This window comes from Mus musculus, chromosome 19 (genome assembly GCF_000001635.26).
Source record: "Mus musculus strain C57BL/6J chromosome 19, GRCm38.p6 C57BL/6J".
Classification (NCBI taxonomy): Eukaryota; Metazoa; Chordata; class Mammalia; order Rodentia; family Muridae; genus Mus; species Mus musculus.
In genome coordinates, this window is record NC_000085.6 from 44946944 (window position 1) to 44970885 (window position 23942).

The 23942-nt window shown below is 41.6% G+C and overlaps 1 protein-coding gene across 7 annotated transcripts in view; it reads left to right on the top strand.

Annotated features, from left to right (window-relative positions):
• The window catches only part of Slf2 (SMC5-SMC6 complex localization factor 2), a 65281-nt gene that overhangs the window by 28438 nt on the left and 12901 nt on the right, over positions 1-23942 (top strand). For 4 of the 7 annotated variants that reach the window (XR_001782585.2, XM_006527000.4, NM_172638.2 and 1 more), the window contains 8 exons: positions 987-1109; positions 2029-2196; positions 5126-5228; positions 12062-12137; positions 13791-13932; positions 20024-20126; positions 20560-20736; positions 22094-22191. Coding sequence is in view for 5 of the 7 variants with exons in the window: in XM_006527000.4 (XP_006527063.1) it covers positions 987-1109; positions 2029-2196; positions 5126-5228; positions 12062-12137; positions 13791-13932; positions 20024-20126; positions 20560-20736; positions 22094-22191 (990 nt within the window). In the remaining 2 variants the exon portion in view is untranslated. Of the gene's footprint in view, positions 1-986; positions 1110-2028; positions 2197-2677; positions 2815-5125; positions 5229-12061; positions 12138-13790; positions 13933-20023; positions 20127-20559; positions 20737-22093; positions 22202-23942 lie in introns of those variants that run through there. The other 3 variants (XR_386468.4, XM_017318163.2, XM_011247236.3) reach the window with 3 other exon arrangements.

Below are 23942 nucleotides of genomic sequence, written 5' to 3' on the forward strand. Positions count from 1 at the left end.
AAAGGAAGTTTAGATAACTGAATTACATAGAAGTTACAAATTTTAACCTTGTTAAACATGACTATAGGAAATCTTCAGATGTTTAGGTTAAAAGTTTTTTCCCTCTGAATTTAGAGAAATTGTTTAAAATTAAGCATTGCTACATGTGGTCACACACACAAACACACACCAACACTTAAATTGAGGCATGAAGATCTCAAGTTTATTGATCATTTATTTCCCTTTAATCTCACCAAGAGTTGTGGTTTGGTGTTCCATAGTAAGTGCTCAATAAGTGTTACATGTGGTACTGATAATAATCATGTGACCATGATGAAAACAAAAACCTAACATTATCAGGGCGTTAGTCTACAAGATGTCAGTGAGTATTAAAGATTAGAGAACATAATCAAATTTGGTCTTTTTTTTTTTTTTTTTTTTCTATTTCTGGTTTGGATAGGTCATTCTTAAATTTCTAGTTGTAAAGAAATACCCGAAGGGCTGGAGAGATGGCTCAGTGATTAAGAGCACTGGTTCCTCTTCCAGAGGTCCCATGTTTGATTCTCAGCACCCATGATTGCTCACAATCATTTGTGACTCTAGTGCCAGGAAATCCAACACCCTTTGCTGGCCTCTGTGGGTACTGCACAAACATGCATTTAGGCAAAACACATAAAATAAAACTTAAAAAAAAATAACGTAATATATTTTGGGTATGTGATTTACCCTATATTATAACATAACTTGTTATATAACAGTACTTGGTGAGAGTTTTTCTTGGTGCAGCTTTTAGATCACAGCAAAAGCTGTCTATTTTTAAATAAATCATAGGCCTGGTCTAGTGTGCATGCCTTTACTCCCAGTACTCAGAAGGCAGATGGATCTCTGAATTAAGGCCAGGCTGGTCTATATAGAGAGTTCTAGAACTATATAGAGAGACCCTGTCTCAAGAATGAATGAATAAATAAATATGGATTGTTTATTGTGACATTCTTTTCAATTTTCAGGCTAGATGAACTACAGAAGAAGCTACAGGAAGACATAAGACAAGGCCGTGGCATTAAATCTCCTCTCAGAACTGGCGATCAGGATAGTACAGATGATGGTGATGGCCTCTTGGAAGAACACAGGTAGTGTCTTTTTAAATTATATAATCTTCTGGTACTGTTTTGCCATTTCTTAAATTTGATTTTATAAAACAGCTGACCTTTGGCTGGCTGCTTAGTGACTGAGATACACTTGCGTTTTGCTGAAAGGCCAACATTAAAACCAAGTTACAGCCTAAGTGTTAGCACTGAGAGACTCAGTGATTTTCACTACTGAAAGTGTGAAATGTGTAGCCATAAGAAGCGCAAAACACTCTCTGAGACAGGATTCTTCTGTATAAGAACCCTGGCTGGCCTGGAATTCTCTTCAGACCAGAGATCCACTTGCCTCTGCCTCTAGAATGCTGGGACCAAAGTCATGCAGCACCATACCTGGCTAAAATACTAAGTCAGTCGTACAGTTGGAAATTAACACTTTACCTGCTGAGCCATCTCCTCAGCCTGAGTTAATCCATCTTTAAAGTGTATAATATGCTAAAATTTTCACTGGGCCTGTCCTGTTAGCAAATGTCATTAATTCCAGCGCCCGGGAGGCAGAGACAGACAGATCTCTGAATTTGAGGCCAGTCTGGTCTACAGAGCAAGTTTCAGGACAGGACTGCACAGAGAAACTCTGTCTCAAAAAAAAGCACACACAAGGGCTGGAGAGATGGCTCAGCGGTTCAGAGCACTGACTGCTCTTCCAGAGGTCCTGAGTTTAATTCCCAGCAACTACATGGTGGCTCACAACCATCTGTAATGGGATCTGATGCCTTCTTCTGGTGTGTCTGAAGACAGCAACAGTGTACTCATATACATAAAATAAATAGATAAATGGGGGGGGGAAAAAAAGCTCACACAAATGCTGATTCTTCAGAGTTTGCCAAGTGTTTTGCCTTCATATTTTAAGTACAAAATCATGTGTGTCCTAACTCTTTGATATTCAATGATCCTTGTATTTCAGGGAATTTCTAAAGAAATTTTCAGTTACAGTTGATGCTATTCCTGATCATCATCCAGGTGAAGAAATATTTAATTTCCTCAATTCTGGAAAAATTTTCAATCAGTATACCTTAGATTTAAGAGACTCTGGTTTTATTGGAGAAAGTGCTGTGGAAAAGCTTATTCTCAAGTAAGTAAATCATAAATGTTTGGATTTTTTTTCCCTGTATAAAAATTTGTTCTAAGGGCTGGAAAGATAGCTCAATGGTTAAGAGCACTTAACTGCTCTTGCAGAGGACCCAGGTTCAATTCCCCACACCTGCATGGTAGCTCACAACGCTACATAACTCCAGTTCCCAAGGATTGACATTGTTCTGACCCTGCAGACACCAGACATGCATGCAGGTATACTAGTCAGGTGCCCTAGAGTGGTGTAGCCTGTGAGGCGTGACCCCTTTAGGAATCACCTAAGACCATTGGATAACACAGGTAGTAAAACTAGAGTTATGAGTAGCTACAAGGGTGACTTTATGGTTGGGGTCACTATACCTTGGGGGACTGTATTAAAAGGTCACAGCACTAGGAAGGTTGAGAACCATTGGTCTAGAGGAACAGAACTTGTAACGTGAATCTGTAGGTATAGAAAGGGGATTTGGTAAAATGGTTTACAGGCTATGATCTGGCTACTCCAACAATGGCTGTCTACAAAAGGAAGGTTCAGAAGTCCAGTTATTCAATCCAAGAGGTTGGATGTCTCAGCTGGTCTTCAGCATACTCTGGAATTCCAAAGCAGTAAGCTTTAATGCCAGTGAGTGAAAGACCTTCCTAGGAAAACACGACCGGGGGTGGGCGGCGGAGGCAGGGGAGGTGTAATCATTCTTCCTCTATGTCCTTTATAGAGGCCGGGAGGGAGGGAGAACCCAAACCTTTATCTAATCCCAGCGCTGGGGAGGCAGAGGCAGGCGAATCTCTGAGGTGGAGGCTGGTGTCATCTACAGAATGAGGTGCAAGTCAGGCAGGGTTGCACAGAGAAATCCTTTTTCAAGCAAGAAAAAGAAATAGGTCTTCCTACTTCAAATGATCTTATTGGGGGGGGGGGGGGATTCCAAATGGGGCTGGAAAGATGGCTCAGCAGCTAAGAGAATTCATTGGCTGTTCTTCCAGAGAACCCAGGTTCAATTCCCAGTACCCATGTAGCAGCTCCCAACTGTCTTAACTCTAGTTCTAGGAGATCTGGCACCCGTACATAGACATATTCATGTAGGTAAAACACCAGTGCACATGAAAATAAATAAGTCTTTAAAAAACAAAACGTGCCGGGCAGTGGTGGCACACGCCTTTAATCCCAGCACTTGGGAGGCAGAGGCAGGTGGATTTCTGAGTTCGAGGCCAGCCTGGTCTACAAAGTGAGTTCCAGGACAGCCAGGGCTATATAGAAAAACCCTATCTCGAAAACAAACAAAACAAACAAACATAAAAAAACCCTCATGGGTATGCCCAGTCATTTGGGTTTTAGTTAATTCCATGTATAGTCAAACTGACAACCATCACAGAGGCAAAATACTTAAACACATAAAATCTTTTTTTCCAAAAGTTGCTCTTTAAAAGTATTTGATTGGGCTGGAGAGATGGCTCAGCAGTTAAGAGCACTGACTGCTCTTCCAGAGGTTCTGAGTTCAAATCCCAGCAACCACATGGTGGCTCACAACCATCTGTAACAAAGATCCAATGCCTTCTGGAGTGTCTGAAGACAGTGACAGTGTACTCACATACATGAAATGAATAAATCTTTAAAAAAAAAAAAGAGAGAGAGAGAGAGAGAGCCAGGTGTGGTGGCTCACACCTTTAATTCCAGCACTTAGGAGGAAGAGGCAGGCGGATTTCTGAGTTTGAGGCCAGCCTGGTCTACAGAGTGAGTTCCAGGACAGCCAGGGCTACACAGAGAAACCCTGTCTTGAACCCCACCCCCCCCAAAAAAAAAAAAAAGTTTTTGATTAGGGCCCAGTAAAAATCTGCCGCTGCCTTCCAGGTGTCAGCTTAGATTTTCCTGCTCTTTACAGTGCTAGAAATAAAACCAAAGGCCTTAAGCGTATACGTCCCATACTTTTCTCAGCTAGGATTAAATTCAGGTGGGATTTCTGGGGCTGCAGCTTGGTTGGTAGTGATTATGTAGACATGCAGAGCCCTGGGTTTGTCCTTCAGCGCCACGTAAACCAGATGTGGGGGCACACACTGGGTCAGTAGAAGTGAAAAGAAACTTTCCAGGTCATCTTCAGTTCTGAGGCCTGCCTGTGCTACAAGAGATACCAGCTCAAAGTGGAGAGCTGAGTATGTAAATCCAGCCGCGAAAGTTCACTGTAACCCTAGAGTTGCTAGGGCAGGAAGATCACAAGTTTGGAGTCCCCCTGAGCCTACAGAGCAGGGCCTTTTCTCCAAAAACATATTCTCAGTACCGCAAAAGGAAAGGGACAGTGGTGACAACAGTAATAACAGTGGCTGTCAGAATCGCTGGGCTTGACCAGGGTTTGTTTTACTTCATGGCTAAGGAGTCCTGGCTCTGGTCTGTTGTTTTTGCCACTTGTTGTACGGCAGTGCTAGCTTCCTGTTAAGAAAGAACAGGCGGCCTGGGCTTGCTTGAGCTTGTGGCTGATTGGGTGGACTTCTGTCAGCAGTGCCACGTAGAGCAAGTGATTTTGTTTGCCCGGCTAAAAGTCAGAATTTAGGTTGAGAAAGATTGAGAAAGATAAAAAGAGATGCTGAGGTGGACAGCTCTTAGGCTCTAGTCATTCTAGACTAGGATCATTGTTCTGGGGGTGCGGCATTTCAGGTGTATGAAGACCGTGTGGATTCTGGTGCTGAGCTGTAGGAAGTTCAGCCCTAAGCTGACGAAAGCTCATGTCCTCTGAGTACTGCATACAAATGTGACTTTACCCACAGAGGGGTGTAGGGCCCACAGAGTGAATCAGATCACCATCAGTTATGTGAAACCTGTTCCATGTTAGTGTGGAATCCATTTCCATCGACTGAAGTTTGCTTACTCATTTCTCTGATTATGTCGAATGTGTTTGTGCTAGAGGTTTTGTTTCCATGGGTAACAATCACTGATTTTCTGTTTCCAGATCAGGAAAAACAGATCAGATTTTTTTGACAACACAAGGCTTCCTTACCACTGCATATCACTACGTCCAATGTCCTGTACCTGTGTTAAAGTGGCTGTTTCGGGTAAGAGAATTATTTGGGGCTTATAGCAGGTACCTACTGTATTCTCTACTCCGTAAACTCCTAAGGTCTAGCAAAATGGCTCAGGAGTGAAGGAATTTACCACCAAGCCTCACAACCTCAGTTCAATGCCCAGGCCCCACATGGTACAAGGTAAGAACCACCTTAAGAAAGTTAGGCTGTGGTCTCCGCTTAGATCATGCACGTCCCCATACACACCAAATAGATAGAGAAATGACGTTTATGAATGTCCTGGTACTCCCTATTCGTACATGTCTAAGTGTGAGAATGTGTGTGAGCACGGGCACCTATGGAGGCCAGAGGTGTCAGATCCCTTGAAGCTGGCATTACAGGTGACTGAGTCACCAGACATGAATGCCAAGAACTGAATTCTAGTTCTCTATGAGAGCAGTACAAGATCTTACTCTTAACCTCTTAGCCATGTTGACAACCCCCATGCATTTATATTTTTATGCAAAGTCAACTGAATGTTTCTCTTCCATGTCTGTATTTAATACTTAAATTCATTTATATGTCTTTGTTTCTGTTTAAATGATGAAGAAAATATATATTGCTTTGGTGTTCCTCTAAATATGTTAGATATGAATGTAGATGTTTATTGCTCTGGACATATCAAGAAGATGGTAATTTAGTATTTGGTAATTTAGTATTTAATATAGTGGATTTTGGCAGAGCTGGAAGGCCATGGAGATGTCTTTCAATGTAATGCTAGGATCACTATTTTCCATAGTGCCCAGTTAAGGAAGAATTCTTCCAAGGTCAAGATTCATGGCAACTTTTCTTGCTTTGTTTCGTTTTGGTTTTTGAAGACGGGGTTTCTCTGTGTAGCCCTGGCCAGCCTGGAACTCTAGACCTGGTTGTCCTCCAACTCAAAAAGATCAAAGTGTCTCTGGTGGCACATGCCTTTAATCCCAGCACTTGGGAAGCAGAGGCAGGTGGATCTCTGAGTTCAAGGACAGCCTGGTCTACAGAGTGAGTTCCAGGACAGCCAAGGCTACACAGAGAAACCCTGTCTCGAAAACTTTAAAAAAAAAAGATAAAATGGGCTAGCCAAGAGGTCCCAGTTGGTCAAAGTGCTTGTCTCCAGGAGCCATATGGTAGGGGACAGCAGACTCCTGAGGTTGTCCTCTGACCTCCCCTGGCCTGCCATGGCATACCCGTGCTCCCTTCCAGCCCCAGTAAGCAAATAAGGTTAGAGTGATACAAGAAGACTACCAGTATTTATTTACCTTTGCCTTAAGAGGGGCATGTGTGGGTGATTATGCCTTTGTGTACATGCATACAAGAGTCTTGCCATGGAAATCCTGTCCCCTCTAAAGACAGTCTCATGTAGCCCTTACTGGCCTGGAACTTGCTGTGTAGACCAACCCTCAAAGACCTACCAACCTATTCTTAGATGGCTGGGTAGATGACTCACAGTTAAGAGCACCAGCTGCTTTTGCAGAGGGCCCAGGTGTTGTTGGAATCAGAAAACTCTATTGCATGTTGTCTCAGTCAGTGGTGTTTTGCTGTGAGGAAATACCATAGCTACAGCAACTCTTATAAAGGAGAATGTTTAACTGGGACTTGCTTACAGTTCAAAGTCTTAGTCCATTGTCGTCATGATGTAGAGTATGGCAGCATGCAGGCATATATGATGATAGAGAGGTAGCTACGAGTTCTGCATCTGGATTCGCAGGCAGCAGGGAGAGAGAGTGACACTGGGCCTGGCTAGAGCATATGAAACCTCAAAACCCCACCCCCAGTGACACATTTTCTCCAACAAAGGCATACCTTCTCCACCAAGGTCACACCTAATAGTGCTACTCCCTGTGAGCCTGTGGGGACCATCACACTTGTGAACTAAGATTTAGGGAAAACTAATGGCATTTCTACTCTGGACTTTGGGAGCATGTAAGGAAATCTCCTATTTGGCAAGACTTTATAGACATGCTAGTATACTCTTCATTATTTTCATGTAGTTGGCAGCAGGTGGGGGGTGTTTTTTGTTTTTTCAAGACTGGTTCTGTGTATAACAGCCCTGGCTGTCCTAGAATTTGAGACCAGGGTGGCCTCAAATTCACAGAGATCTGCCTGCCTCTGCCTCTGCCTCTGCCTTCTAAGTGCTGGGATTAAAGGTGTGTGCCACCATGCCCAGCTAGTGGTTGGCATTTTTAGTGTCACTGTATGAGGTACTAGATGGAACACCACTGGAAGCCTACATTCTAACACAGAAGAGGTAGAAAGAAAATGTTAGAACATGTCTTTGGGTGTTACTTTCTCCTGGTAGGAGAGCTTAACCAGACACAGCAAAGATGGTTGGGTTTTTTTGTTTGGTTTTTTGGTTTTTCGAGACAAGGTTTCTATGTAAAAGATTATTTTTTAAATTGGCTTAAGCTTTGTACCTGGCTGAGCAGAATTTGGGTTTATTCCTTATAGTTTAGATTTAAATTTATTGTGGTTACGATTTATAGTTCTGGGTAGAAGAAAAGGATAGCAGTTGAAGTAGTGTGTGTTCTACATATATTTTTACAGTTGGGTTTTTGTTTTTTTGTTTTTTTGTTTTTTTTTTTTCCACACACATACACCTTCTAGGACTTGGTTCTCTCACTCTACCATCTAAGTTCCAGAGATCCAGTTAGGTCCTAGTGAATTTTTTAGACAAGAGTTTCACTACACAGCCTAGGCTGCCCTCAGTACTGGGGCTGAGCTCATGGGTGTGTACCACTATTCCCAGACAAAGGGGTTTTTTTTTAGCTTGGATTATTTGTCTCTGGATCTAAATTCCTATATCTTGTTAAAAGGTTGACTAGACCAATGGTTCTTAACCTGTGGGTTATGACCCCTTAGGGGCCCTTTTCACAGAGGTCGTTGACTACAACCATCTGCATATCATATTTACATCAGGATTCATAACAGCAAAATTATAGTTATAAAGTAGTGTATTAGTTAGGGTTCTCTAGAGTCACAGAACTTATGGATAGTCTCTAGATAGTAAAGGAATTTATTGATGACTTACAGTCGGCAGCCCAATTCCCAACAATGGTTCAGTCGCAGCTGTGAATGGAAGTCCAAGGATCTAGCAATTACTCAGTCTCACGCAGCAAGCAGGCGAAGGAGCAAGAGCTAGAGCTAGACTCCCTTCTTCCAATGTCCTTATACTGTCTCCAGCAGAAGGTGTAGCCCAGATTAAAGGCGTGTTCCTTAAACTCTGAGATTCAATCTTCTGGAATCCATAGCCACGATGGCTCAAGATCTCCAAACCAAGATCCAGATAAGGATCTCCAAGCCTCCAGATAAGGGTCACTGGTGAGCCTTCCAATTCTGGATTGTAGTTCATTCCAAATATAGTCAAGTTGACAACCAGGAATAGCCACTACAAGTAGCAACAAAATAATTTTATGATTGGGAATCACCAAACATGGGGAATTGTATTAAGGGGTCGCAGCATTAGGAAAGTTGAGAAGCACTGGACTAGATAAAAAGTGCAGTGATTTCACCTAGGTATTGGTCGACTTGTCATACTGGACATCAGACTCTTTGCTTTCCTAATACCCTGATGGTTAGGGTAAAGCAGTGAAAGGTGCCTTGGCTGGTTGGAGCCGAGGAACGCCACAGTCACACTGTGCAACATACCTAGAACAGGGGAAGGAAGAGCAAAAGGCCATCTCAGAGTGGGGGCATCAGAGAGTTAGAAGGGAATGAGAGGGAGCACGCCTTGATGTCCAGAAGGACTTTTGTAGCAATAGTGGAAATGCACCAAATGCACTGTACCTGGCAGCCATTGGGTGATGACATCAGCTCCTGCCGCTGAAAGACAGGCTAGAGGAGCACCAATGTATAATACTAATGTAATATTAATGAACACAGATTGTCCTGTCATGGGGGGGGGGGGCTGTGTAATACTGGCTGTCCCTAGAAATTACTCTGTACACCAGGCTAGCTTTAAACTCGGAGGTCCACCTGTCTCTGCCTCCAGAGTGCTGTGTTTAAATGAGTGCACCACTATCACCTGGCTATTCTATCCTGTCCATGAAGGTAGCTAATACCTACATACTGTTCGTCATTTGTCTCTGGTGACAACTGAACATCTTTGGTACCTTAGTTGGGCCTGGGAAGATGGTTTAGTGGGTAAAGTGCTTCCTTCACAAACATGAAGACCTGAGTTCAGATTATCCCAGCAGTCACTGTGTATCTGTAATCCCAGCAGTGTCAGGAGAAGGGTAGCGGCCAGTAAATGGCTGGCTACTCGATCTAGGCAAAATAGTGTGTTCCTGCTTCAGTGAGAGACTCTGTGGTCTCTCATTAGGATAATTTGAACTAGAAGACGTAAGACCCTGTCTCAAAAATGAATGAGTGCTGTTTCATGACTGCAGGTGCAGTGTGACCAAGCAGCTGGCTTGCTTCCGTGCCTTCTCTACTATGATGGGATGGTCTCCTAAAAGCCAGGATACGCCCTTAAAAAGAAAATTGGAGAGTGGCTAGGTATGGTAGTGCCACCTATAAACATAGCCTTAGGAGATGGAAGCAGGAGACTCAGAGTTAAAGTCAGTTTTAGATGCATAGCTAGTTTGAGTCCTGCTGGGGCTACATGTACCTAGATTCAAGTCCCCTCACCTAATTAAAAATGTATGGGTATATTATTTATTTGTAACTTCAATTACTAATTTGTGGTTTGATTTTTTTTCTGTATGAAAAATGTATGCTTAAGTGTAGAGGCCAGGGGTAAACCTGGGATGTTCTTGTTTTAGGCTTGGGCTTGCTTTGTGGGCTGGACTACAGGCCAGCGTCTTAGTTAGGGCTTTTTTTTTTTTTTTTTTTTTTTTTTCCTGTGAGGAAACACCATGATGATGACAGCTCTTATAAAGGAAAACATTTAGTTGGGGCTGACTTAAGTTCAGAGGTCTAGTCCATCATGGCGGGAAGCATGGCAGCTCACTGGAGAAGGAGCAATCCCTACATCTAAATTGGGAATTTTATATTTGAATTGGCAGGCATTTGGAAGAGAGTGACACTGGACCTGACTTGAGCTTCTGAAAGCTCAAAGCCCATCCCCACTCCAACCAGGCTACACCTCCTATTAGTGCTACTGCTCCCTGTGAGCCTTGGGGGCCATTTTCATTCAAATCACCATACCAGCAAGTCAGAGAAGTCACCTCTCTCGGCCTTACTAGCACCATGATTAAATACACACAACACGGCACCTGGCTTTTTTTTTTTTTTTTTTTAAACATAAGTTCTGGTGATTGAACGCAGCTTTTCTTCTTGAACAGCAAACACTTTACTAACTAAACTTTCTCACCCTGTGTGCTTTTTGCCTATTGATCATCTTAGAAGCACTCTTTTTCTTTATGTTTGCTTTTGGGGGTCTAGTGGGACTGATGGAGGGTGCAGTTGTAGAGGCTGTGTGTGTCTGCCTGTGTTGGCTCGGGGTTGACAAGGGTGTCCTCAGTTGCTCTCCACTTAATTTTTTGAGTCAGTCTTTTACACCTATTATCCAGTGTGAGCTCCAGGGCTCCTTCTGTCTGTTTCCCCAAAGCTGGGAATTACAAATGTGCACGGCCTGCCGAGAGAGACAGCTCACTGGGTGCTCCTCTACAGGACCCACCCACATGGCAACACTCAACAACGTATGCAATTCAGGTCCCAGGAGAGGAGACGCTCTCTTGGCTTTCATGGAACCACATGTGTCATGCACAAACATGAATGCAAACAAAACACTCATACACAGAAAAATAACAACAACAAAAAACAAAACTTGGATTTGTTTGTGTTTTGAGATGAGGTTTCACTATATAGCCCTAGAAGGTCTAAACTCTGTAAACCAGGCTGGCTCAACTCCGAAGAGATCTGCCCACCTTTGTCTCCCAAATTCTGGGATTAAAGGCACATACACCCCAAGCAGCCGTACTTGGGTTGGATACTAAGGATGAACCTCAGGTCCTCACTCCTGTTCATTAACACTGCAAACACTACGTCATCTGTCCAGCCCTGCTTTTTCATTTAATTTGGAGTAGTGCTATTGTTTCAAGTGTTATTTACTTATAAATTATAGGTAGAAGTTGTAAAAATAGGAAACAACAGAAACTAAGTAGCCTGTTAGAGCAGAAAAAGGCCTGACCTGAAACTAGACCTGTGTTTTTTCTCCACCTCCTATGTATCTGTTTTGTATACCCATTGGTAAGGGATTGGTCTGCTTGTTTACACATGTAATGAAAGCCCCTTTTAGTGAAGTGTATGTGAAACCCTTTGGGAAGTGGGATGTCACTGCTTTGCCATTACTGGACTGGAATTCACAATCTTTCTGTCTTAGGCTCCTAAGGAGCTAGGATTAAAAACATTATTTACGCCGGGTGTGGTGGCACACGTCTTTAATCCCAGCACTTGGGAGGCAGAGGCAGGCGGATTTCTGAGTTCGAGGCCAGCCTGGTCTACAGAGTGAGTTCCAGGACAGCCAGGACTGCACAGAGAAACCCTGTCTTGAAAAACCAAAAAAAAAAAAAAAAAAAAAAACTATTTACAACTGCGTGTGGTGGCACATGCCTTAATCCCAGCACTTGGGAGGTAGAGGCAGCTGGATCCTGGTCTAAACGTGAGTACCAGGACAGCTAGAGTTACACAGAGGAAAAAACCTTGTTTTGAAAAATCAAAAATGGAAGGAAGAAAAGAAGGAAAGACCAAAAATAAATAAATAAATAAATAAATAAATGAATGAATGAATAAAGAAATGAATGAATGAGGAAAATTCTTCTCATGACCAGACTCAAAATAGCTTCATATGGACCTAGCAAACACTAAACTTTCCTTTCTTTCTAATATTTATCTGTTTTTGACAGATGATGTCGGTTCACACAGATTGTATTGTGTCGGTGCAGATTTTAAGTACATTGATGGAAATAACCATTAGAAATGGTAAGGATAAGTTTCTGTAGTGTGTGCTGTTGCGTAACCATACTCTCTTTCATACTGCTTGATGTTAAAGTCGTGGTTCTGTTTGCTTTGATTTTTGCTGGTACTAGGAATTAAACATGGCCTTAACAGATGACAACCCTTACTATTTAACACATGAAGATTGGAGAAACTGCTCAGTGGTTAAGAGCATTGGCTGCTCTTGCAGAGGACTTGGGTTCAATTGCACATGGCAACTCAGCTGTCTGAAACTCTAGTTGCTGGGGATCCATGGCACCAGGCATTCATGTCCTAAATCTTAAAAAAATATATAACAGGAGTTTTTTATAGGGTCAGTAGAAACAGTTGAAACTTATCTATGTGTTAAATCTCCCAATTAAAAAATTATTATTATTTAGACTTAAGTGTTCTTATTGTTTGACATAGTCTCCTGTAGCTCAGGCTGTTCTCTAACTTTGTAACCTTGGCTGGCCATGAATTCTTTTTTTTCTTTTTTTTTTTTATTTTTTAAAGATTTATTTACTTATGTATGTGAATACACTGTAGCTGTTTTCAGACACACCAGAAGAGGGCATTGGATCCCATTACAGCGGGCCACCATGTGTTTGCTGGGAATTAAACTCAGGACCTCTGGAAGAGCAGTCAGAGCTGAGCCATCTTTCCAGCCCTGGCCCTGAACTCTTGATCCTCTTGCCTCACCCCTCCAAGTGCTGCTAGGATGACAAGGGTATACCAGTGGGCTCATTCTGAACCAACTGATGCTAATTGACATTCAGATGAGCAACAGTATTGTGTTGATGTCTGCACATACTGCATTAAGGCAGACAAAACCATCAGTTAGTTCTAAGTCTTGAGTACTTTCTCGCCTTTGAAAGCCCTTTTACTAAAATAAGCACTATGGTTTAACCAGTCAGTTTTTTTTTGTTTGTTTGTTTTTGTTTTTTGTTTTTTTTGGTTTTTCGAGACAGGGTTTCTCTGTGTAGCCCTGGCTGTCCTGGAACTCACTCTGTAGACCAGGCTGGCCTCGAACTCAGAAATCCACCTGCCTCTGCCTCCCAAGTGCTGGGATTAAAGGCGTGCACCACCACGCCCGTGTCTGGTCATTTCAAAACACGTTACCTCCTTACTGTTTACACTTTATGATGGATCACTTGGATATCTTGTACTGTGTTCACAGTCTGAGAAGTTATACTTTTGATGATCCATAGCTTAACTATATTACAAAAGTAATCTGTTTCACAGATAGTGTCTTAGGGTTTTACTGCTGTGAACAGACACCATGACCAAGGCAACTCTTATAAGGACAACATGTAATTGAGGCTGACTGATACTGGTTCAGTGGTTCAGACCATTATCATCAAGGTGGGAGCATGGCAGTGTCCAGGTAGGCATGATACAGGAAGGGCTGAGAGTTCTACATGTTCATCTGAAGGCCCCTGGGAGAAGACTGACACGGTTAGGAGGAGGATCTTAAAGCCCATGCCCACAGTAATACATTCCTCCAACATGGCCACACCTACTCCAACAAGGCCTCACCTCCTAATAGTGTCACTCCATAGGACAAGCATATTCAAACCACTTTAGATGGATTATCACTACTCAAGGTGGTTTTGTGAAAGAGTGATTTGAATTAAAATAATTTCTTGTGTTAACCAGATACTTTCAGTGACTCTCCAGTTTGGCCCTGGATCCCATCTTTGTCTGATATAGCAGCTGTATTCTTCAACATGGGCGTTGGTTTTGGATCTTTGTTTCCTCTGGAGACTCTTCAGCCTGACTTTAATGAAGAAAATCTAATGTAAGTTTTCTTCACATTGTAAATACCTAAAAGATCTTTTTGGGGTGTTGTTGATGTTGTTGTTCTTATTTTTTTGAGATAGTATCTTACTCTGTAGCCCTACCTGGCCTGGAACTGTGTAGAACAGGTTGGCCTTAAATTAACAGAAATCCACCTGCCTCTGCCTCTCTGCAGCCCTGGCCTCTGCGCCCCAGCCTTGCTGAGATTAAAGGTGTATGCCACAAAACTGGGCTCAAAAAAATTTTTAATGGTTGCTATTCTTTCATTGTCATTATAATTTATTAAGTTCAGTATTCATTCAAAGCTAAAATCAGTCTTAAAATACTTACATTCTTAATATCTGCCCTAATGTAAAAGTTACCATCATGTTTAAAGAGTAAATAGTATAAACAATCCTATACAGGATTTTAAAGTCTTGTCATTGTTATTTAACATTGTTTCTGCTAGGCCAGTAAGATCACTCAACAGGTAATTGCCATGCAAGCCTGATAACCTTGCCCTAGTCTATAACCTACCCCTAGGAGAAGGAGATAACTTGACTCCCAAAAGATGTCCTCTGTCCTTGGGACATACATCCAAACCCAAACACTGCCCACCTACATACCCTACCGCACCCTCAATACATTTAGTTTTTTAAAATCATATGTAGATATTTACTGGGCGAAACAGTTAAGAGGAGGAAAGTCATAAAAATTGGAAAGAACTTGGTAAAAAAATAACTTGATAAATGATTAAGTCTATGCATAAAGGCCTAAGAATTAGCTGAGAGACTATAACAAATAGATTTTGTATGGATGCCTGGGTATAAAATTGAGAAATAGAAGCCAGTAACCTTTATGTATCTGCTCAGCAACTAGTTAAAAGTATGCCACAGGGGACTGGTGAGATGGCTCAGCAGGTAAGAGCACTGACTGCTCTTCTGAAGGTCCTGAATTCAAATCCCAGCAACCACATGGTGGCTCACAACCACCCATAAATGAGATCTGACGCCCTCTTCTGGTGTGATTGAAGACAGCTACAGTGTACTTATGTATAATAATAAATCTAAAAACACCAAAAGTATGCCACAGGAAGGAACTTTCCTAGTGACAGGAGGGGAAAAAATCTAGAAATAAACTTAGCTAGAAATGTGTGTATATAAATTATTAAAGGCAAAAAGATGGTAAGCAGGAAGCCTCCTGTGCATTCCAACTTGGAACTCTAGCAAGGGCACTCAGATCTGGGGCAGTGTCAGCAGGACTGGGGGTGCAGGAAGGAGTTGGACCACACAGCTGATTTGAAATTCATAAAAATCTGAAATATGAGGAAAAACTAGCCTCAGCCGATTTCACCAGTGGTAAAGATCTAAAGGAGTCCCAGATACACACCGGTGCTTAGTATACACTAATGGTATAGGTTAGGAGAGAGTGTTCTCCGGGGCCTTTCAGAGCACAGTAGCCATTTAGGGGGGAAATGGACTCATACTTCAAGTTGACAGATCATGGATTTCAACATATACAGAGAAAATAAGTAATAGAAGAAACTGGCAGAATTGTTTTATTCTAGAAGAGGAGAAGATAGTTTTATGTGTAAAGTAAAACCCTCCATGAAAAGAAAAGTGAATTTGATTACATTTTTTTGAAGTCTTGATGGCAAAGATTATTTTAAGTAATGTCAAAGAAAACCTTCAAAATAAAGGGGAACAAAGTTATGGGGTGGGAGCACAAGAGAGAGCCAGAGCCTGGCTGGTCACAGACAAGGGCTAGATTCAGATATGAATGAAAAAGATCAACAATTCACTACCAAAGGGCAAAAGAATGAACTGATTGCAGAAAAAGAAGCAAAAACAAATCTTAAATTACAAGCTCATTAAAATATGCAAATTGTTATAACATGGTGTGTCTAAAATCCAATTCATTTCTACAGTTTTCTTTTCACCAAAACTGGACCCCCTTGCTACTTAGGTGAACTTAATATCAAAAAATATGTTCAACAGCAAAATTTTAGACCTGCTCTAATAATTTAAATAGACAAAACAGTGCCTTCCTCCCCTATCCAAAAATCTCCTTACATTATTAGAACGTTCTATTTGTGGTTTAAAACACTAGGGCTAGCTGTCCTGAACTTGAACAGATCCTGCCTTTGATTCCTGAGTATGGGATTTCAGGTATGTGCCGCTACACCCAGCGAGCTAAATACCTCTTTCCACCACTTCACCACCAACCTCCCGAGACAGGGTTTCACTCTCTGGGCCCTGGCTAGCCTGGAACTTGTTAAGCAGACCAGCTGGCCTTGAAGTCACAAGAGGTTTGCTTGTCTCTGCTTCCCAAGTGCGGGGATCAAAGACATTCACCATCACCGTACCCAAGTAGCTACCCATTGAAAAAGACCTCATCCTTCTCAGTAACACAATTAAAGGGCTGAAGTGATGTTTCAGCAGTTGTTTGTACTCTGATAGAGGATCCAGGTTTGGTTCCCAGGACCCATGGCCATTGGTTGACAACTGCCTGTAACTCCAGCTCAGAGGGAATCAATGTATCTCATCCCTGTGACACAGGGATATACTCATCCACACAATAAATATAAACATTTAAAATATCAACTACATTGGTTTTTATGAACTCAATAGTATGTCATAATTTTGTATATTTTAATTTTTTTAAATGATTGTAGTAAGCATATACAATTGAATAATTGCATTAATACAAAAATGTGAATACTACTTAGCCATATAATTTGGAGGGTTTCTGGAGATCTGGCTCTGTGGTTAAGAGCACTTGCTGCTCTTCCAGGGGTCCTAGGTTTTGTGGCCAACAACCACATCAGGCTCTTTACAACTCCCTGTAACTCCAGCTCCACAGGACCCAATGCTCTCTATGGACTTTGGCCACCGCACCCACATGTACACATAACTAAAAGTAAAATAACTCAAAATTACAATCTTTATTATTTAACTCTAGATGAGTAACTAGACAATGGTGCAGGGAAGATGGAAGCAGGTAAATAAGTATGCAGTGTCTTGAAGAATAAACATGGTGTTCAGAGAGGACTTTCAATAGCTGGCACAGTATTGACTGTGACTTCTAGATACACAGACTTAAAATTTGAGTCTTAAAAACATTCTACCACGAACAGTTTAAACTGTTTGAACACCTTTAATCCGAGCATTTGGGAGACAGGCAGGCAGATCTCTGAGTTCAAGGCCACCCTGGTCTGCAGAGCTAGCTCCAGGATAGCCAAGGCTGACCTCTTTGGGGGGGTAGGGGAGAATCTGTCATTTTCAGTTTATTGTCTCTTAGCTATTCCTGTATATGCCTAGTATCAGTCTTAAGATCCTCTTTCCATGCATACCTGCCAAAAATCTTTTTTTTCTAGCATTTTTCTCCAAAATTCTTCACTGTTAGAAGAAATATACATCATATATTTGAGTTTACAATTTTACTGATCTATTTTTATTTTTCCTATTTTTTTTCCCCTATTGAGACAACAATCACTATGTTACCTCAGGCTGAGGTATTTCACCTTAAATTTAAGAGTTTGGAAATATTAGGCCTCTGACCAATTTTTTATTTTGTCCTTTACCAAATTGATCTGTCTTAGTTTTTCACATCATCACATTACACCTGGGAAGTTTTATATCATACTTGCTGTGTGTCAGACACAGCTGAGGGTTTGATCCAGTATCTTTCTTTAGTGCTTTATGTTTGAAAGTCCAGCCTGTGAGAGGGTAAGGGAGGAGGAACCAAAAGTAGAGGCTCGCTTGGGCTATGTGGTTCCAAGCCAGCCCGAACTACACGGTACAGCTGTCTCAGGAACACAGTGCACTATCGCAGTCAGATAGAGGACAAATGGCATGGGAGATGGGACAGCTGTTTGTTGAGTGCTGTCTTCTGAGCGTGCTGTGGCTGTTGTAGCTGAAACTTAGCAGTGCTGCTTACCTGTGCAAGACTCAGGAGGGCCTGCCCTCCTTGAAGAGTGGTAGGCAGTGCATGACCCAGGAGACTCCTCTCCTTGTGTGGCCACTGGTAACAGCTTTGCCCGAGAAGCAAACCCCACTCAAACTCATGCAAGTAGCTCCATTAAAGGCGATACCTTTAAAGGGGCACCAAAAAAAAAGAGAGAGAGAATTAGAAGAAGAAATTGCTTGCATTCAGGTGTGCAAGGGTATTCAAGGTACATTGCTAAGAACAGAACATGGTATGCCACTGATTGTGGTAAAGTGGATGCAGAGGGTGTTGTGAAAGGCTGAACACTATTCAGAGACCAGATATGTGAGTTTGCCACCTACACAGAGGCCTGGATAGGGTGTCTGCTCTCCTGGAGCTGGAGTTAGAGGTGGTAGGTGCTGGGAAGCAAACTCCAGTCCCTTCCAAGAGCAGTATACACTTTTTTTTTTAATTTATTTACTTATTTTGTTTATATGAGTACACTGTAGCTCTCTTCAGACACACCAAAAGAGGAGCATCAGATCCCGTTTACAGATGGTTATGAACCACTATGTGGCTTCTGGGAATTAAACTCAGGACCTCTGGAAGAGTAGTTAGTGCTCTTAAAGGCTGAGCCATCTCTTCAAGCCCAGTATGCACTCTTAACCATCAAGCCACCTCTCCAGTCCAACTTAAGACTTCAAGGTTTTACACACGGATGGTGGATAAAAACATTGGCCATTTGATGATCAATTTGACCTCTAGACCCTCTGGGTGGAACTTAATTTTTAAACCTCTAATCACAGGTTACATAAATACGGTTGTCTTCATGAGTCACCCTATCTGCATGAAGGGAGTTTTCAGCTGTTAAGAGCACTGGCTGGGACTTGGTCACAAAGACCAAATACATGTTCTCAAAGCACAGGGTTCTATGTTAGCATTTGCTTTTTATATGTAAAGTGCTCGTGGGGGGAAGGACTGGTTAGTCCTTCCACAGTATAGCTAGTAGCTATGGAAAGAGGAAGCAAGAGGCCCAAAGAGCCCAGTTGGGAGGTTAAAACTTTTAATATGTTTTGATGTCTGTCTGTCTGTCTGTCTGTCTGTCTGTCTTCCTCCCTCCCTCTTTCTTTCTTCTTTCTTTCTTTCTTTCTTTCTTTCTTTCTTTCTTTCTTTCTTTCTTTCTTTCTTTCACCAAATGAATGTTGTTGAGTAGTGATGATGGTTGTTGGGAGTTTTTGTTTTTGTTTTTTATAAAAAATATGTTGTGTAAGTCAAATGCAGAGTCTACAGAGATGGCTCAGTGGTTAAGAAAGAACACATAATGCTCTTATAGAAGCCTGAGTTTGGTTCCTTATAGTATGTAATTTTATCTTCAGGAGTTCCTATGCCACCTCTGGCCTCCATTGGCATTGCACCTGTGTGTACAAACCCACACATACACAAATAAGTAAAATATAAAAGCCAAGTTCATGCATTTTCTTTTTTCATGAACCTTTAAATATCCGGATGCTTAAAATTGGTATGTGTGTGTACTAACATGTATGTGTATTCTTCATGTATACATATACATACATGTGCCTGTACCTACTCCTCTGTGCATATACATGCAGAGGCTAGAACAGGAGATTGAGTGTCTTCCTCTATGACTTCCTACCCTATTGCCTCGAGGAAGGGTCCTCACTGACCCAGAAGCTTATCCTTCAGCTAGGCTGGCTAGTGAGCTCTTGGGATATGCCTGTTTCCATCTCTCAGTGTTGGAATTTCGGATACTTATAGCATGTTATTTACATGGTTACTTATTTACATGGTTTTTGGCGATTCGAACTCAGGTCCTCTGCCATAGCACTGAGCCGTTTCCTTAGCCTCTAAAATTGTTTCCCTATATCAGTTTGGTAGTTTATTTAGGTCACTCACAGGGCCTTATTATATTCACCCAGTTTCTGATACCAGGAGCATTAAGGAAAATAACCATTTGAAATGACAAGTAAGCTAGGTACAGTGGCATGCATCTGTAATTCCAGCTTCTCAGGAGGCTGAGGCAGGGTGAGTGTACATTCGGGGCTTGCTTGGGCAGCATAGTTAGACCCTGACTCAGAGTGTAGCTGTTGAGTGTCCTGCAGTGAGTACTGATTCCGTACTGCTTTCTCATGATTCTGAAACACGTGCTTTTTTTTTCTTCTCAATAGTTCTGAAACACAGAAAACACTGGGGGGAAAAGAAAGTGAAGATTCACCTTATAGTCCAGTATTTTCAGCTCTTCCTGAAACCAACATTTTAAATGTGGTTAAGGTAGGAAAGACTTTGTATATACTTAGCAAAGAGCCAGAATCGGTTTTGTGGTTAATTGTTTAAAACTCCACTGATTTCTTACCAGATGAAATGTCTTAGCAATTATTTTTCCATTATAAATACATTTTTTTCTTTTATTTTTGTTTTAATAAAACAAAAGGGACGTTCAGGTCAGAATTTTATGGTTAAAATGTTACAATATAATTTAATGACCAAGTAACTGCAGCCTGAAACCTTTTAGTTGCTGACTCCAGTCAATAATCCTGAGAATGAAGAAGAGAACACTTATCCTTTCATTCTCTTATTTGTGTTACATTCTTGCCTTTTGTACCCATCTGATCCTTGTTATCTGTGTCATCCTTTTTTTTAAATCTTTTGTCAAGAATATAATATAACTCTTGAGGTAATTTTTTTCTTTGTCCATTTCTGGCAGTTCCTAGGTCTGTGCACATCTATACATCCAGAAGGTTACCAAGATGGAGAATTAATGCTGCTGATTTTAATGCTGTTTAAAATGAGTTTGGAAAAAGAGCTTAAACAGATTCCATTAGTAGACTTTCAGAGCCTCCTGATAAATCTCATGAAAAACATCAGAGATTGGAACACAAAGGTAATTTCTCTTAAAATTTAGGTGCTGCAGCCAAGGACAGGGGTGCATACCTTAGATTCTAGCATTTAGGAATAAAGGCAGGAAGTTGAAGAGCTAATAGGGTCACCTTCAGCTGCAGTGGCTGCCGGACAGTCTGCAAAGCTCTGGGTGTTAGGGCTGTATGCAGCATCACAGTGGTTCATATGCATTCAGAGTTCAAGGATTCTAAGCTCAGTTACGGCTGATGATGAGAGGAAGGCCCTGTGTGCTGGAACTGTTATTAGGTTAACTGATTTTTTTTTTTTTTTCTAAAAGCAGCTGTTTTTGTTTTCGAGACAGGGTTTCTCTGTGCAGTCCTGGCTGTCCTGGTACTCACTCTGTAGACCAGGCTAGCCTTGAACTCACAGAGACCCACCTGCCTCTACCTCCCAAGTGCTGGGATTAAAGGTGTGAGTCACCACGGCTTATCAAGTAAGCTGTCATTACATTACTTACATTTTGTTGGGGATTTACTGTGTCTCAGCATTTACAGATCCTAGCAATCCAGTCAGTACCTTTGCCCTTGCTGGGCTGCCTTCTAATTCACTGCAGATGCCTTAACACTTCGGGTTGTAGTGAAGTGTTGCAGATGAAGACAGATGACCAGGGCTGCAGTGACAGCCTCTGAGCATAACCAACGTGATCATCATACATGCAGCCAGGGTTAAGGTGGACTGCAGTAGCTATCTGAGCTCAGGCTGTGCAGGGATAATTTTATTAAGCCTTTATTGTAGGTACATTTTTCAGACAAAACTTTTGGTTACACTGGAGCACAGAAAAGTATAATAAACTGTCACCAAGTTCCAGAAATTACCAAGAGATAATCCTCCTTGACTGATAATACCCAACACTTCCTTCCCGTACACATCAGCTCATCAGCAGGTTAGTGTTTAATATGATTAAGATAGAGAGCTAGAGGCATAGTTCATGGTTGTACACTTGCCTGGCAAGTATAAGACTGGGCTTTGTCACCAGAAGAAAAGAAAAATACTGTAACAGAATCTAAGAGTGCAAGAATTTTCAGGTCGTGAATATATGTGGTCTTGTGTATGTTATTATATACACTTGGGGAGACTGGGATTTAGAATACTGTATTCTTTCAAGACTCACCACCAAGTGTAAATAAAGACAAGGTGAGCAACAACATGAGAGTGATGTGATGTGCTAGTAGAATGTATTACTATTTCACAGTACTTTACAAAAACCGAAATTTGTATTACGTTCACTGTAGTGGGTTCTAAATGACAAGTGTTTTTTAAATTCAGAAATCTTTTTTAGTGATTTATGTTAGGCAAGAAGTTATGTAGATCTGATTCTGAGCTGGTTCTCTCTTTTTCAGGTTCATGAACTCTGTCTGGGCATAAATGAACTCTCCAGTCATCCCCATAACCTTCTTTGGTTGGTACAGCTAGTCCCTAACTGGACATCTCGTGGAAGGTATTGAAAAGTGAGATAAACACCAAGCTGCTTTATAATGCTGACACTTGTTAAATGCTTTGGAGTTCTTATTTTGAAACAAGGTCTTACTATGTAGCCCAAGCTGTCCTCAAACTCAGCAGTCTTTCTGCCTCAGCCTCTCCTGAATGTTAAGTTTACCAGCCTAGGCCACCATGCCCACCTTGGGACTTTTGTTTCTATTCATCATTTCTTTGAATGTTCTTTTATTGAGGAGAAAAGTGTAGAAATCCTGATTGGGATGGTTTGTATAATGCTCAGCCCAGGGAGTGGCACTATTAGGAGGTGTGGCCTTGTTGGTGGAGGTGTGTCTTTGTGTGTGTGGCCTTAAAGACCCTCATCTACTAGCACCCTTCAAACAGAAGTTGGTACCAGGGACTGGGGTATTGCAGTGATAGGCCTGACCATGCTTTTGTTTGGAAGAATGTGGACTTTGGGACTTTGGATTTGGAAAGCAGTAGAATGCTTTAAGTGGGGTTTAGTGGGACATCCTAGTAGGAATAAGGAAGACTTTGTTTCTGAGAGTGGTTTGAACTGTGAAAGCCTGATTTATAGGTTTCAGAGGAGAAAAATTTTAGTATGTGGCTGAGAAACTGTTCTTGTGCCTGAAGAATTCTTTGAAAAATATGGCTGCTTTTTGCCATTGTCCAAAGAATCTCCCTGAGGCTAAGGTGAAGACTAATTGCATTGACAACGGAAGTCTCAGAAATTCCCATCATAGACTTTGTTCTCTGGTTAAGTCTCATAAAGAGCATTTTAAACAAGCATACATAGCAAGCTAAGAAAGGAAAGATATAAAATATATGGTTCAAGTATTAAAGGAGCACCAGGAAGTGAAATGGAGCTGAGCCTGTGTCCAAGGATATTAAATTGAATTGAGGGAGTAGTGACCTTGGGGCAAGATCCTACCCAGCTAAGTTTAGATCCATTCATGCAAATTTGAGTTCAAGACCAGCCTAGAACAGAGCAAATTCTAGGTAAAAAAAAACCTTAAATCTAGGCTTGGTAGACCACACCTTTAATCCCAGGGCTTAGAAGACAGTCCTGCAGATCTCTGAGTTCAAAGTCAGTCTACAAAGCAAGTTCCAGGACAGCCAGGTTTAGGCAGTGAAAGAATTGGAAAACAGAAAGTAATAATGTACTAGCCCCAGCAAGCAGCAAAACGTGACAGCTTTAGCCAGATGGCTCTAGCTTTAGAATCCAAAATAGAAGGAACTACTGGGACAATGGATGCTGGTTAGCTGGAGCTAAGAAATTAGTGGTGATTAAGAAGAAATCAGTGGACTGGAGAGATGGCTTAGCAGTTAAGAGTACTGACTGTTTTTTCAGAGGTCCTGAGTTCAATTCCCAGCAACCACATGGTGGCTCACAACCATCTATAATGGGATCTGATGCCCTCTTCTGGTGAGTCTGAGGGCAGTGGGTAGTATGCTCATATACATAAAATAAATAAATCTTTTTTAAAAATAAAAAGAAGGGCTGGTGAGATGGCTCAGTGGGTAAGAGCACCCGACTGCTCTTCCAAAGGTCAGGAGTTCAAATCCCAGCAACCACATGGTGGATCATAACCATCCGTAACGAGATCTGACTCCCTCTTCTGGAGTGTCTGAGGACAGCTACAGTGTACTTACATATAATAAATAAATAAATAAATAAATAAATAAATAAATAAATAAATAAATAAATAAATCTTTAAAGATAAATAAATAAAAAGAAGAGACCAGCTAGCTACA